At 39.5% G+C, this 15356-nt stretch overlaps 1 protein-coding gene across 1 annotated transcript in view; it reads right to left on the bottom strand.

The window, feature by feature from the left end:
- Nucleotides 1-15144, bottom strand: part of grm4 (glutamate receptor, metabotropic 4) — a gene marked incomplete at both ends in the record, with an annotated part of 61932 nt that extends 46788 nt beyond the window's left edge. The window contains one exon of the mRNA XM_079157103.1: nucleotides 15033-15144. Coding sequence (XP_079013229.1) covers nucleotides 15033-15144 — 112 coding nt within the window. The remainder of the gene's footprint in view (nucleotides 1-15032) is intronic.
- Between the last annotated feature and the right edge of the window lie 212 nt (nucleotides 15145-15356).

The raw sequence follows: 15356 nt of genomic DNA, 5'->3' as shown, positions 1-15356 counted from the left end.
TCTCGATGTTGGCACAATTCACATGTGCTTTTCTGCTCGCAAGATGTCAATAAATATCACAGTGTTGTACACACATGCAGTTAATAAACGCTGTATCCTTTAGCACTTTCCAAGCCTGACCTAAACTTCATAGCAATCTTTTGTAAAGTGCAGTTTGTTTGCAAATGTGTTCTCTGACGGCCTGAATGTGTGTCTGTCAGGTATTTTTGTAGGGAAGAGGAGGTTTCACATGATGAAAGCTGGTTTTAAATGACTCCTTTTGTATGTCATCATGTTGTTGCATTGTACAAGGAAAATATACAGATGAAAGATAAATACATGTACAGATCTGAAAGAAAGAGATCTTGCAGCTATCAGGTCAGGCACTGCTGCAGTGTTTTGACTACATCTGCTTGTAGTGACTGCCTCTTTAATACTGCATATTAATACTGCAATTCATGATTTATTAAGGTAGTTACTAGTCCTTAGTAAAGTATTTTGTGTGACCTCATCTAAAGTGAGGACTATCTATGCCGTACCATGAATTGCACTATTAATACGTGTTTATAAAGAATATATTAACATAGTCCCTACCATTAGTGCATATGTAAATCATTATATATATAAATGCATGAATAATGCACCTAAATAAGTTATTAATCATTTACTAACACTTTATAAATGATCTTATTAAGCATCTACAACTCCTTAATAATTGGTTTGTAAAATATATAATACTTAATTTACAAATGGGGAATCCATCATTTATAAAGTATGAAAACATAATAATGAAACACATAATAGACGAGCTTATTAATCAAGAATAAAACATTTATAACTTGTTATGAACTGCATTCTAATGAATTATTAATGTAGGAACAATGCTTTATAAATGAATTAAGTGTTTACTCATACTTAACTAATGCTTCATAGTGTGTAGTTATTATAAAGTGTTACCTCTTTTTTTTAGGACAAATGCACAATTTGTAGCCATTTCTGTTTCAGTAAAAAAGGGAAATATTTGAAGTCCGATTTTTGTCCTCATCTCAGAGTAGATAATAATAGAGTAAAGAATAATATAAATAAATAATGACTGCAAGTCTGAGGAAAATGTAACAAGCTTTTGATGTCATCTCCCCTCCCACCGCCATTGGATGCAACAGGATTCTCTGCGTGTGAAGATGCAACGGCAGCAGTTTTTATTTTTCTCCAACAAAACCTGCCACCAAAGGTATAAAAGCATAAAGAATCTGCGAGAAGTGACTCTCTCTCTATTCAGTGTGTGTGTTAAAGCGAGCACATGTGTGAGTTATCCATATACGTTTCGAATATGGTCAAATATTTATCTCCGAAGCTTCAAAGCTCCAGAAATGATATTCCATACAGCCCTATTAGATCTATGTGCATTTTCTTCAGTCAGTCAAGCAAAAAACTACTTATGATGGTTATTGTGCTTTTTATAATTATGGTAGTATAACCAAAAACCTACATGCTGTAAATTACATCAGTATAAATGGACTAACCTTACTTAAATATGTTAAGTTTCCTTTATACATAATGTATTTGAAACATTTGAAGAGAGAACACGTTATCTTACTGGCACAGCATTGCTTTATGTTAAATCTTAGTTGTTTTTTTTTACTATTACTTTAATAAAAAAAGTACATTATGCTGTGAGCACACAATACATTTTTTCTGGGTCAACGATAGACGCACTGAAACGGCTTACAGCGCCACTAGGGCATACATTTTTATATACACTGTCACTGTAATAGTGTCACTTGCTTAGCTTACAGGGCTGAAGAATCTGGCGTCAGTGTGTCGCTCAGGCGCATGCTGACAGTACTGTAGTTACAAAGTCAATTCAGCCCCCTACAGCCAGCCTCTTCCCAGCTCAAGTGAGTCTTCAAACTGGAACAATTTCGGTTACGATTCTTTAATCTTCAGGCTACCGCTGTAGTTAATTATTTAATTATTTAATGCACGCTGGCACATTAAAGAGTGCCCTCAGCTAGAAACGTCTCACCCGTCCCTTACAGACACTCATTTCATATGGTACAAACAATATGAGGAAAGTCAGATAATGATGAGAGTTTAATATGCCGGTGGCCTCGGGGCTCGCTACTGGAAGATTTTGATGTTCTCCTGAAGACATGGCATCACCCACTCAGCCAGCCCAGTATATTTTTATGTGCTAATTTGTGTTTAATATGCATATTGTAGTAAATATCCCAATCTTAAGACTGAAGGCAAACTGTGGATGAGCATTGTATTTAAAGATAATTTGGATTAGCTAAATGTGCAAAGCATATTGGCTGCAGCTTTGTTTAAAATGGGAATTTAAATGTGTGCAGTGCCTACTTAAAAAACGCCAGCCTTAATAGTAACCTAAAAAAGTTATTGCAATATACCATACATATACTTTTGCAAATTGCTTTGTGTATGTTTCCTGTAGATGGAGATTCATGTACTTCACAATAAGAGACAAATAAGTGGAAAAGGTACCCTCATTTGCGTGCAGACAGATATTCTACTTCCTCAATCAAACATATGGAGATCTGACTATTTGATGCCTGGGTTTTCTTTCAAGCCTTGTCAAGAATTCTGTGGAGAATTCACAGCAGAATGCACACATTGTTCATTCCCCAGCTCTGCAATAAAAGGAGTACAGGCAACAGAAGACTCCATGACATGTTTGTCCTGTGGTAAATTACTCTAGAAAGGATGTTCTTATTCCTTGAATGATAAATGACGGAAAAAGCCAATTGTTCTTTTTTTTTTGCATGTTGTCAGAAGACTTCAATTAAAGCTTTTGTCTTGTTTGACTTGTCAAATGAATGCAGTGACAGTGTTAACCAGTAACCAAGATACAGTATGCGAAAATATGAATACACCTTTAAACACTTCATTCAGACAGCTCTACAGACTCTTACTTCATTATGCTGCTGGAGGTACTGCAGATAAACTGAAGTCGTACACAAGGTGATGCAGATCCACTTCAGCCTTTTACTGCAGCATAAATGTGATGGTGATGGAAGAGACGAGAGCATCACTCCAAGGGTACATCCCAAGTCTCTTAATTTGCATCCCCGTTTCCTTCACTTACGTCTTTTCCTTGCATCTTCGTTCCTCCCACCAAAGGAAACCAGGTGAGGAGAGAGGAAACAGGTCTTAAGAGAAATGAGACGTCCTTTCCTCTGAAACGTCACGTGAAGCGACGTCGGTTTCTGATGACGACGGCAGCTGATCACAGCTGTCAGTTGGCTTTAACAGCTGGAAAGACTTTTTATCACTGTACTTATACTAATAAAGACACAATGATCATCACTGCTAGAGGAGAGATGTGTTCTCTCTGTAGCCTGTTTAACAAACTGCATTGAGTATTTATACTGTGTTCTGTGTCCTGCTTATAAGAGCAGGACCCATTTCTACTGACGGAATGCGTTTGTCTTATTTATGAATTATTTGCGTGTATGTTTTGAAATTCTGATTGTGAAGTCATTATTAAATAACCCAGAATATGATCGTGGTGTCTTTTGAAAACTGGAATTAATTCAATGTTTCGGGAGGAATGGAAATTATATAACTCACCAAACCCGAGACTCCGTAATGATCAGCCTCATGTGACTGAATGAAATGATGTAAAAAGTGTTTCGTCTTTCCAGCGCTCTCCATCTTTAACTGTATCCATAATAAAAGTTATTGAGGGAAATATCAGATCATGAAAAGACAAATCTTTCTAATAAATTAAGAAAGTTTCTTGTGGTCCTTTTGTTGTTCGGACCTACAATGAACATATATATTTTAACCACATGGTGAATCAAAAAACAAATCAAATTTAAAACTTGAGTTTAATCTGTGATCTGTCTTCACTCTGGTATGAAACTCCAGTGATATTGAGAAAAATCTGATCAGTCCGATCGGCTGCAGCGTCCAATCAAATAATTGATGAACAATGAGGGGGTGTGTGTCTGCCCTGAAAACACTTCCTGGAAGGCTGTTCTCGTGCATCCTCGCTCATGGCTCATCAGAGATCCCTCCACGCTCCCCAGACTAGAAATAAGAGCTTTGGGACGGCCGTCAATATGGCCGGAGCAGAACAACCTCCGGTTCAAGCGAGGAGCGAGGAAATGGCAAATAAGAGACTTGGGATGTACCCCAAGACCTTTGCGGCGCCATTCATATCAGTGTACTTCACAGCTCTGGGCCCAAATATGGAAATCCTGGATGTGGTATCCTCCCATGTGTGGATCAGACCTTGTCAAGCAGGACTACAATATCTCAATGTGCAGGTCAGCGCAGTGGGAGCTGTGTTAAAGTGGGATAATCCCACGGACATGGTACTGCACCATGAGGCCAGCACAACAGTGTAATCTGGGTAGAGACTGAAGACCTGAGAGCCATACAGAAGAAGCAGAGCAAAGATAACCTTGCACAGCCAGCAAAAATCCTCAACTGGCAGTTTTATTGATCTTGAGAGGTGATAATCCTCTCATCGTTTTATTGTATTGAAATCTCTACAATATTCTGTGAAGGGTTTGTGTCATTGCTTTTGGTTTATAGCCTGTGGATCGAATTACACTCAGTCAAAATACATTTTTTAATCATATCTCTTCCTCTACATTAATCATAAAGTAAAACAGCAGACCTTTATTTCTCTTATTGTTCATCTTTCACCCAGATTCCGACAGTTTAATTTGACAGTAGGGAAAATGGATTGTTCATTTGCGTTACACGACCATGATATTTGATTTAACAAAAACCTTTTCTCTTCAACAAGGCTGCTACATCCTGTGGAAACAATTCAACTGCCATGAAAAGCAGTGTGTCTCTTTCCCGGCTGTCTGATGCAGTAGACGACATGTTCTGTAGTCTCTCTGAGTGGGGAAAGATTGTTATCGACGGGGAATCTTCACTATACACGAGGATAGGCAGCACCTGTTGGTGGAGTAGCTTGTGTGCCTCATGGCTGTATCCTGTGTGACTGATGCTGTTGTCAGTCTTGAACAGGTGGATATACCTTTTAAAATTCAGGAAAACTCTATTGAGCCGCAGTAAGGAGGAGAGTGAAAGAAAGTGAATTAAACTGAGCCCTGCACTTTTCCTAGCTTTTAGACTTTGACTCATTCTGAATCATTTGTATATCTTGGCAGCCTCGCCGCAGAATTGATGCCATTCATTACATGATTGGGGGGGAGGGTGGGGGGGGGGGGTTTGTGTGAGGTGAGTGGAGGTAGCCAGACCATTGCTGAGAGCAACTTACACTGTGATGATTGATAGGAGGAGAGCTGCATAAACGCTGGAGTGTTGGTTCCCTAAATGCAAGTGAGTGTTCTCTCTCTCGTTGCCGGCTTGGGGCGAAGCCATTAATAAAGCCTGCAAATGATGATAGCTGCTGTATTGATTCCAGCTTGCACCCTCTATTCCACCAGCCCCTCTTTGCTCCAATGCTTTGCCTCAGTAAACACAGGCATTGAGACTGTTGACCCGGTATGTCTCTGCCATTGATCACACCCTTGATGTTGGGACACCGCGTTCTCTTTGTTTGCGTGGTAGCTTAATCCATCCACAAAGCTTGCTGATGGTAGAAAATGGATCAATACTAAAGGAAAAGTGGAAGTATGAGATTAAAAATGATAGATTTCAGAAAAACGTATGTTATGGATCGAAACAAAATCCTGCAGGGAAATTGTTTGCTTTCTAACAAACAGTAAAGAATGAACCGTTTCATTTTGATCACACCTTCCTCCGACTGACAAAAGAACAGATGAGTAATAAGAATTTCAGAGTTACAGCAGCCTGGTCGCTACTGGCTGATCAAACAACTGTCTCTATGCATTCTGTAAACATTTCCTTTTTTCCTGCCTTCAAATCCGATCCTGCTTTGTCTCACCCATACGCCTCTCCCTCGTTCTCCCTCTCTCACTCTCTCACTCTCTGTGTTTCAAATGACAGGAGAGTGCCTTGTCATTTGTAATGGAAATGACACGCCCTGAGTCAAAGTGACATAATGTCAAAATTGTATTCTGTAATTCCTGCCAGGCTAAATCACTCTTGCTCTATTCCTCATTCAGAATCAAATTAGAAACACTCCCACGGAGCCCCCATAACTCTAAAAAAGACTCCAGTGTAACACTTGAAATCCTGAACGCTAGCCAATGTCTTTGGCTCAAGTTCCTCTGAGAGAAAGTTGCCGGTTTCCATACCTCTTTGGTGAGTTTGAAATCTGCCGGAGAAAATGGGGGGGGATTACGTTCAACTTTAAAATGGAAACAGACAAATGAAAGGCTGTTTGTCTTTCTCCGCTTCAATGATATGGCTGTCTCTCCAAAGAAAGACTTTTATGGCATTGCCTCAACCGCGTGCTATTTTTCTTGGGAGACTGATGGGCAGCTTCACATTTTTATGAAGCTGTGAAAGATCGTTTAACCTTTAAGTTAAACAGGTGAATAAGGAATAAAAATATAAATGCCTTTGAATGCTCAGTTGGTCTGATATGCAAACCACACAGACTTGGTTTAAAAGACACATTAATCAGCATGTTGTGGAACATAAATCCCACTAGTGTGAGCTTATCCTCAAAGGAGATCATTTATTTTTTAACCAAATGCATCGAGGAAAATCCCGACCCGTAAAATGCAATGATACATGAAAGAACACCTCTGTTCAGCAAGTGTGGTCAGAAATGCTAATGCTTTTGATCAGGAATAACAATACTTGCTCCGACACTCCTTTCAATCAATTGTGGATGTTTAGCCGAGCGTACACATTTTCCTGATTTCATCTGGGCTAATGGGACAATTTGTGTCTCACTGTGCAGCCTATTACCATATGGAAATCTTGTTCAAAATACGACACCATGTTTATTTTGCTGAATCAAATTATCTCTCGACCATCCAGGTTATTTCAGCATACTGTGTATGGAGATTACTTGTCCCGGCTAGTCAGTGGTTGGTCCATGCCAATGTTTTCCCCTCACATAAAAGGCACTAAATCCCATATGCCTCCCCCATCGTAGTCCCACTGCCTCGCCAACACAAGGGTGCCTTACCATTGCTTCTAAATTGACCCTTCAAGGTCCTTGTGCAGGAATGAAATTGGATTTATGTTCCATTAGAGGAAGCATAGAGTTTTAAAGAAATTGTTGGGACTTTGCGACAAGGGTGAACACTGTAGAGTAATGAAATGATTATGGAAAGAAGGCAAAAGGTTGGTTTTCAGTGTTGCAAGAGACCAAGGACTCACTTCAGGGTCTCGAAGCAGATGTGTGACTAATCGTCTCTGCACAATATTAATTTGTCACTGTCTTTAAACTTTAAATACAGATACAAAGACAGCTTATTACCACTTCAACAATAATCACTCAGGTGATCTTGGATCCTTTTAAAATCATACAGTACAACAACAACTTACATGCACATTTCCAATTACATAATTGGTGTGGATGACTTATGGTCATCAATGATTTTTGAATCCTTTTGAATCTGTTCCAAGCCAGTTTCAATTAGTGGCTGCTCGTTTAAAAAGGTAATTTCCAATTAAAAAAATCTTTGAATCACCTGAGCCGTCCCACAGCAGTCGCAGTTTTCCGGACACGATTCAGAGAGAATGTCAGAACTTATACAAGTAAGCTAGAGAGCTAACCAGCTTGAAAGTGAGGGAAACGTATGTTGACCTGACCGGTGCATCTACACCAACAGAGGAGTGTGTCCCGCCCACACAGTCCTGAGAAAAGATCTATCACCACACTAACTTTCTGGAAAAGTGCTTATTTGTGTTACAGTAGAAGTTTGTTGTAGCTAAAGCTGCTGTCTTTGGAAGAGGGTCTTTATCAGGATGAATAATCTGATTAAAAGGAGAAGCTGACTAAACACTATTATCTTCCACCTGCTCATTAGCAGGAACCATCTTGAAAGGAACAATAGCTCTGAAGGGAAATGTACCGACAGATGCATTTGCCTTCATTTGGACTTTGTCATACAAGGCTCCATGCTGCGCGGTGCTTCACACACTAGACAGTGTACAACAGAGCTGTGAAGCAAAAGTCTGCTCTGATGCAGATATTGTACATGACAGAAACTCCCCTGCATAAATAAAATGGTTTAATCTATATCCAGTTCACAAAAGCCTTTTTTCCATTGTACAAATGTTGAGTGACTGTCAAGATGTCAATGTCAAGAAAGAGCAATGAGTGACAAAAACACAACGTTCATTAATTACTTCCCTACTTTATTTATTTTGAGCCCACCAGACTGTGCTCAGCTGAATTCCTTTTTCATTATTGAACATTTGTATGATTATATTATCCTTGTCTTTGCCTATGCAAATCGTATCATTTTGCTGCTGGAAGGACCTGGAATGAATGATGCTGGAATGAATCAATAACTCTAACTCAATGACTTAATCTAAAGATTAAGTCATTGAGTCGCTGCTCTATTCTGCCACTGGCTACATGGGTCTGGTAATCCAGATGTCAAATGTACAAATTAGGAAAAACTACAGATGTTACTTTGGAAAAGACTGCTGCAGGATATCACGAGTAAAATAAAAATGTGTTTTTTTAAGTTTTTGACAGCGGAGGCAGTTTAAAATCCCAACGTATTATCCCTGGACGGAGGTCCAGATGTAATAGTTAACAATGTCCAGACTTCTCCAAGTAGTAATGCTGCCACGATAGGGAGAAATCCAGGAACAGAACTCCTGGAAGAATGATCAGCTTTTGACAAATAATCAAGTTCGGGTACTGTTCCCAGAAAACATGTTCCGCTGTCACTGTTTTTGTTTTTGTCACAGCATTGGGTTGGTCGCCATCAAAAGTGACATGTTTGATTTCCAAATGTTACAAGATTTTTGTTCAGATACAGCCACACTGATGGATTTTTGTAGATTTATCATTAAAGAATTCAGTATCCAACCTGAGCAGCTGCAGCCATTCAAGCCAACCACGAAAAGATTTTCTGTTGATGTAAAGGAACAAAGGAAACAGATGTCACAGTACTTATTGATTGCCAGGTGAACTCTTGGGGGGTGCAGTGTAAAAAATACTACAGCTCAAAAAAGCATTTCTATAGGATAGAATTAAACTCAGAGCAATTCCTGATTCGAGAAATGACACAATATGTGAATCTGGTCAGAGGTTACTGTACCAAACTGCATAGGTGTCCTTTGGAGGTGGTCATTGGAGATATTTAATAAACAACATTGTCTTTCCTACAAAGACAAAAAGAGTGTATGCCTTTTGGTGAGCAGCAATCATTGAATGAATTCATTATTTAACTATATGCTTATTATTGAGGTTCTAGTTTGCAGTTGTGTTGCACTGAGTGCATTGTATTGAGAAGTGTTTCTAATGTTTTACATTTACAAACATGGGCTGTCAACAAAAATGAACACTGTAATCTTCCTAAACTAAGATCTTTTTTGTCCGATCAGTCGTACTGGATTGCATGGAATTGTATAGGTGTGCTCTTAAGTGGCCATGGAGTGTATGTGTTGTGTGCTTGTATTGTTTGGGTAAACCAAGAAATGGGATGCCAGGAAAGGAAGGATAAAAGAAAAACTACTACGACTCCATTTTTGTAGTCGTAGTAGTTTTTGTAAACATGTATGTACACATATGCAACAGATGTACTCAAAATGTCCTTAGTGACAGTAAAAACTACATAGCTCTATGCAAAACTATAATTTGGCTCGGTCAATCTTTACCTTGTTAATACAAACTTTGTTGTCATGAGATGTTTAACACAATTACAAAACACATATTACTGACATCGTTAACTCTCTTATTCATTTCTAATTCATTTGTTTAGTTCTCCCACAATATAATTTGTATTTTCAAAAGTCAAAGCTGTAAGTCCTTTCAATAACCACATAATTGCATTTTACTTGAAGATATCGGGGTCTACAACAGGTTTCCATCAAATCTTTATAATCCTGAATAATACAAAATGTAAGCCTCGTCCAATGATGATAACATGAAGCCGTTTAGAAAGTGCTTAGTGGAGGCTGAGGAATTCTTATCCTTCTGACAAAAGTGATAGATATGTTTTAATGAAGAGGAGCTGTATGGATTAGTTACAGAATTGTAATCCAGATTAGTTGCATGAGCTGTCCAATCTACATCATTGTCTTATGCTGTCTAATTGAAATCCCTTCCCTCCGAACAGTTAGGGAAGATAAAAGGTAGAATTAAGTATCTTTCAAAATCTAATCCTTTAAACCTTGTTAACACTTTTAAATAAGAGCTTTCCAAAAAGTGTCCAAAACATGGAGCTATTACACAACTGAATTAGGTTTGTTTCATCAAGTTCTACTCCACAAATATGTTTAATTTGATGCTTCTAATCATTCTTGTACAGTAAATTGATCATCTCCTGTTGCCGAGTGCAACATGACGCCCAACGACTTTCAGGCTCCACTTTTCGGCATGTGACAACACAACAGCCTATCGATTGGAAGCAAGTATTGATCTCTTTCAGTCAGTATCCTCCTTTCATCTCTTTTTTATTTTCCATGTAATTGTGCATATAGTGTATTAGCTTAGCAGCCACCAACCTTATCTGTACCAATTTGCATCGCTTTTTGCGGCCAATTTGTGCAGCATTCACCGGGTAGTTCAGGATAAATTAAGCCGTAGCATCCCCCGTAACCTCCCCCACACCCTAATCCATTGCTTTGGTTCCCTGCTCTTTTGATTGGATCGGCAACACACAGTTTATATAATTTTCTTCCTGCTTGGAATATTTAGTAATGTACAGTTGCATTACAAAGCACAGGCTGGCATATGGGAAAATGTCGTCATGTGCGTTTACCTTCCAGTTGAAGTAAAGCTCATGAAATACTGACAAACCATTTCTACTGGGTACTATATCTAATGCTAAAGATCAAAGTTCAAGCAGCGGCACTTGCTTCAGAAAATTGGCTTTTACGATATCTATGCATTAAGAGTGACAAATACCCATTAAATCACTGACAGGCTCTGAGTGAAAGAGAGAGAGAAAAGCAAGGGAAGATGAGTGACGATCATTCCGCCATTCGCTTTGCCCAATTAAGCAATGACAAGTAACTGTTTAAGCAAATTGCAACAGAACATATCTGAGGCACTTAGGGGTCATTTGCGTGATGTCAAATAATAAATAAAGACATAACTGGCTGACACGCCACACACACACAGGTGTGAACTAGAGATTAAAAGGCCATATGGACGGAAGCAGGAACATTGCTGAGTGGGATGTGATCTCTTTTCCCGGGTGACTGCAGCCATTTAGAATACAGATGTCCAAATGTCTCCATGTTGCTCTGTGTGGAGGCCTTCTTTTCTCTAACGCAATCATCGCATCCTGCAACGTTTTTACATTTATTTACCTTATAAAAGGATAGGTCTGACGGTATTTTACGTCTCTCATGACATCAAATGAAAAGACCAAAACCAGCAAATATACTAAGTACTCCATTTTTTATAATTAACATTTGCAAGAAATTGCAAAACTGAGCGGTTTTGGGAAGTTACAATGCCTTTTGAAAATGTGCTGTTTATAGAGACTTACGTCTTCAGTAGGAAAGAATGGGCCGGCGGCAGAGAAGTCAGAAAGTATTGAGGGATGGACTAACACATCGCTGGTTTTGTTCTTTTTTACAGGATTTGCTGACTACAAGAAAATATGTAGAATTTCTCCAGCTTCATTATTTATAAATTATTCAAAGAAACAACTTCTGATGAACCTCAAAAACTTTTCTTTTTAAGAATCAGTTAATAAAGTAGAATTAGTCTCTACCTTCCTCTTCAGATTTCACGTTCTGTTGCCAGGCATAACTTCAATCCAGTCTAATATTGTCTGTTCTCTGCATCTAGAAATAAATCACCCAGGAGCAATGCAGAGTTGTTTGTGTTCCCCTTTTCTTCCTCTTCCTTTTACATTCCCCACATGTGCTGATTCATCCCTATACTCTGTGGCTAATGCTTCCAATCCCACCCGTCAGACAGGGACAGCAGTTACTCCATTAGCAGTGTTTCTCATGTTGATGTCAAGCAGGCCATTGGTGTGCATGGGAATCTTGTTAGGGTTCTTATTGACATTGTGTTTCATTAACTTGATTAATGACATCTATTGGGGCAGGCTCCACAGTAATCAACATCTCTGCAGAGAGGTGCTGTCTGCGGTCTAGGATGGGACTCTCTGGTCTTCTTCTGCCCACACTTGATTGTCCACTCTGTGTCCTGTTTGTTTCCAAAAGGCTGCATTCAAAAAATTATCTTATATTCACAAAATGCCCAACTAGCATGCAGTGTGGGACCATTACTTAGGCCCCAGATGACCGTTATGAACTTTCCATTTCAGAAACTGAAAAATAGGCCCGATGAAAGTGGAGAAATAAACTGTGTATCATATCAGCCAGGATAGGAATACATCAATTAAGATGCTCCTACTAAATTATTTGGTGGTATAAGTGCCCACTGTCCTGCTGTCTGCTTTGATTTCTTTACCATTTAAATACAATTACAAGATGCACATTGCCAGGAAAGCCTTCTATAAGTCTGGAACGAAAGAAAGGTGAAGAAAAGGTTGATGTCCAATACAAGCTTTAAAATCATATACACTACACCCTTATTTCAATGTATTGCACTGTCAATAGGAAAGCTTCTGAGTTCATATTTGAAGGCCAACAGGCTCTTGCACATTTTTACACATCTGATGAATTCTGAAGTGTTTTCTTACAAACCAAAGGGATTTCTTTCCCTATCTCTATGCATCCTACATCTGCTCTTATATCTCCCTTTAGGAGGAGTCGCATCGCGGGTCAGCGCATGAGAGATGAGAAGCTGCTCGCCCTCAAATACCCTAAGATCCGGAGCACTGAAGGCCACCGATTCGCGGGCTCTAGGTACTGTATGCTGGAGAAGAGAGATTCAAAAGCAGACATTGAAAAAACCCCACCTGGAATTCATATTTACCTTTCATCATCTGCTTTTTGCCCACATTATACTCAGTTATATTTGTTCGCCCTCTTAAGGGAGAGACGGGAAAGCTGTGCTGGTGCAACTCAACAGCAGGTGGACGCTGGGCGGCCAGGGTTGCTGCTGCTATGGGAGCTGACTCAGAGCATTTTCGGCTTTTTCTGGCAAAGTAAGTGTGCAAGTGCAGCCGCAAAATAACAGTATACATAAAAAATAGGCCTTGTATATCACCATGCAATCTTTCCACAGTAAAGGGATTTGCTGGCTTAATATTGCAAGAGCACACTACTGGAAAATATTCGCATTAAGGGATCAAAGTCAATGCTAATCACTTGGCAGGAAAATGTATAATTACTCTTATTTGATAAGTTTGATTAGAGAAACTGTTATCCACTCAGAGCTGAAACAAACTTGGAATAAACTTTATGATGACTAAAACAATTAAAGCCTGGTTCATTTACGGAAGCAACAAAAAGAGAAACATAATGCTATGGAAAAGAAATGCAAACTCTACAAAATTGAACATGAAAAGTACATAATAGACAGTATCATAACATGATCGCTAAGTAATGCATGACGCAGTTGGTTATTAGCAGTGTTTTCATTGTTTTTCCTCATGTGTAACACTGTACCTCCGTTTGGGTAATATGTACGACTCACTAGATGTTGCAATTTGCAGAGACATGCATTGTTTGGATTTTTCAGGCCCGATAAACTCCCTCCCATGTTTTACCCAGCATCTCCATGTTTTACCCAGCATCTCCATGTTTTACCCAGCATCTCCATGTTTTACCCAGCATCTCTTATGCTCCATCCCTCAGCAGTCCCCGACGAGGCGATTAAGTGTTCAGAGAGAGACAGACATAATTGATGAGCAACCACAGCCAAGCTGGTCTCATTCTGTCCGGGCACAGTTCAAGTCGGAGACATGACTGGGACACCTTGAAGTCTCTTCTTTTTAATTACACTCGTACTTTGCCAACCAAAACACTCAAACTCATTGGAAATCCTTTAGCAGAGTAATTTGCTGGATTGGGGTAAAAAGGAAGTGGATCCAATCTCTAGTACAGCAGTCCAACTGAAAAGTCGTGGTGTATTACTTATGGGAGAAATTACTTTTCTCAAATTAGGCTTTTTTTCCCCCTTTCTTTCTACCACAAAATGCTGATTGAACCAGCCCCCGGGTTGATTTCTTAAAGATGTGGGTGTTACTCTTGGGTTACTGGGATCAATGATTTTGAAATAAAATCGAAGCTATTTCAAGCGTAATGGTTTGAAAATAAGTAACCAAGTTTTGTACACTTTATTTAGCCTTAGAAGCTATTTTTTAACACTAGATGACATAAAACTTCATAATAAACTCAGAAATACAACTCTAGCATACCGTCAACTTAACATGTTGTTAATGCTAATTGCTGCAAACCACTGCCCACTTACACATCCAGAACACACAGAGCCACATGAGCGTCCCATTGAACTTAAATCTCCACCAGCTCCTCGGAAAAACATCTTTTAGATGCTCAACTTTGTTCAAATAAAAAATAATTTTGGCTCTGTGTTGTTTTCGGGTGCAGGAAGTGTTCATTTTGCTTGTCTGAAAATTGCTGCCTGCAGTTTTATATTGGAGGGTCGGGTGATGAGAGCCACACTGTGCAGTTTATGTTTGAGCCAGAGAACCAGAACAATGAGTGTTGAGAAACCAACACTCTGCTACATTCTACACAAAAACACTGCATTTGTTACTTCAGTGTGACTGAACAGAACAGCTTCAATTTCAACCAGTAGATCCGTGACAACAACTTTGTCAGCATGTGATGATGAAGCACTATGAATTAATGTCCTTTAGTTCTCAGGTACATACGACATTTTGTCAGTCTTTAGTAATCTCTTAGTTAAATCAGTTGCCTCTGCATCTTGCACACTGTCTGTTTAACGTTGAAAGAGATGCATTCATGTTATAAAAAATCTGTCTTTTTGGACTTTAACTTTTAGTTCCTGATTTTGTCGTGAGCTTCACCGATTACGCTTACATGAGTAATATCTTCCCACGCCCGGTGCTCGACCCGCAGTCATGGTATATGAGGCCAAGTGTACTCACCGTCCTCCCGAGACTTCTGGATGAAGGCATCGACGCCGCTTTCTCCGTAGTTCCCCTCCGAGGCCACAGTGGAGACGTAGTTCCAGCGCATGGCCTTGACGATGTCCACCATGGCCTGGGCCTGGTAGGTGTCTGGAGGCACGACACGGGAGAAGAAGTCGTAGCGGGTGTTGTCACTGAGCTCTGGAGCTGTGGAGGCGTAGCTCACCTGGGGTATCTGCACAGGAGAGAATATTGATAATATGAGCTTGAAGTAGCATCTGGTGAAAATACGTATGGGTAGGGACAGGGAGTGAAGAATATAAGGGCAAGACAAGTTCATTT

The sequence above is a fragment of the Pholis gunnellus genome (genome assembly GCF_910591455.1).
Source record: "Pholis gunnellus genome assembly, chromosome: 3".
In the NCBI taxonomy this organism is placed as follows: domain Eukaryota; kingdom Metazoa; phylum Chordata; class Actinopteri; order Perciformes; family Pholidae; genus Pholis; species Pholis gunnellus.
Note: the sequence above shows the minus strand (reverse complement) of the source record. Positions and strands in the feature narration are given on the sequence as shown.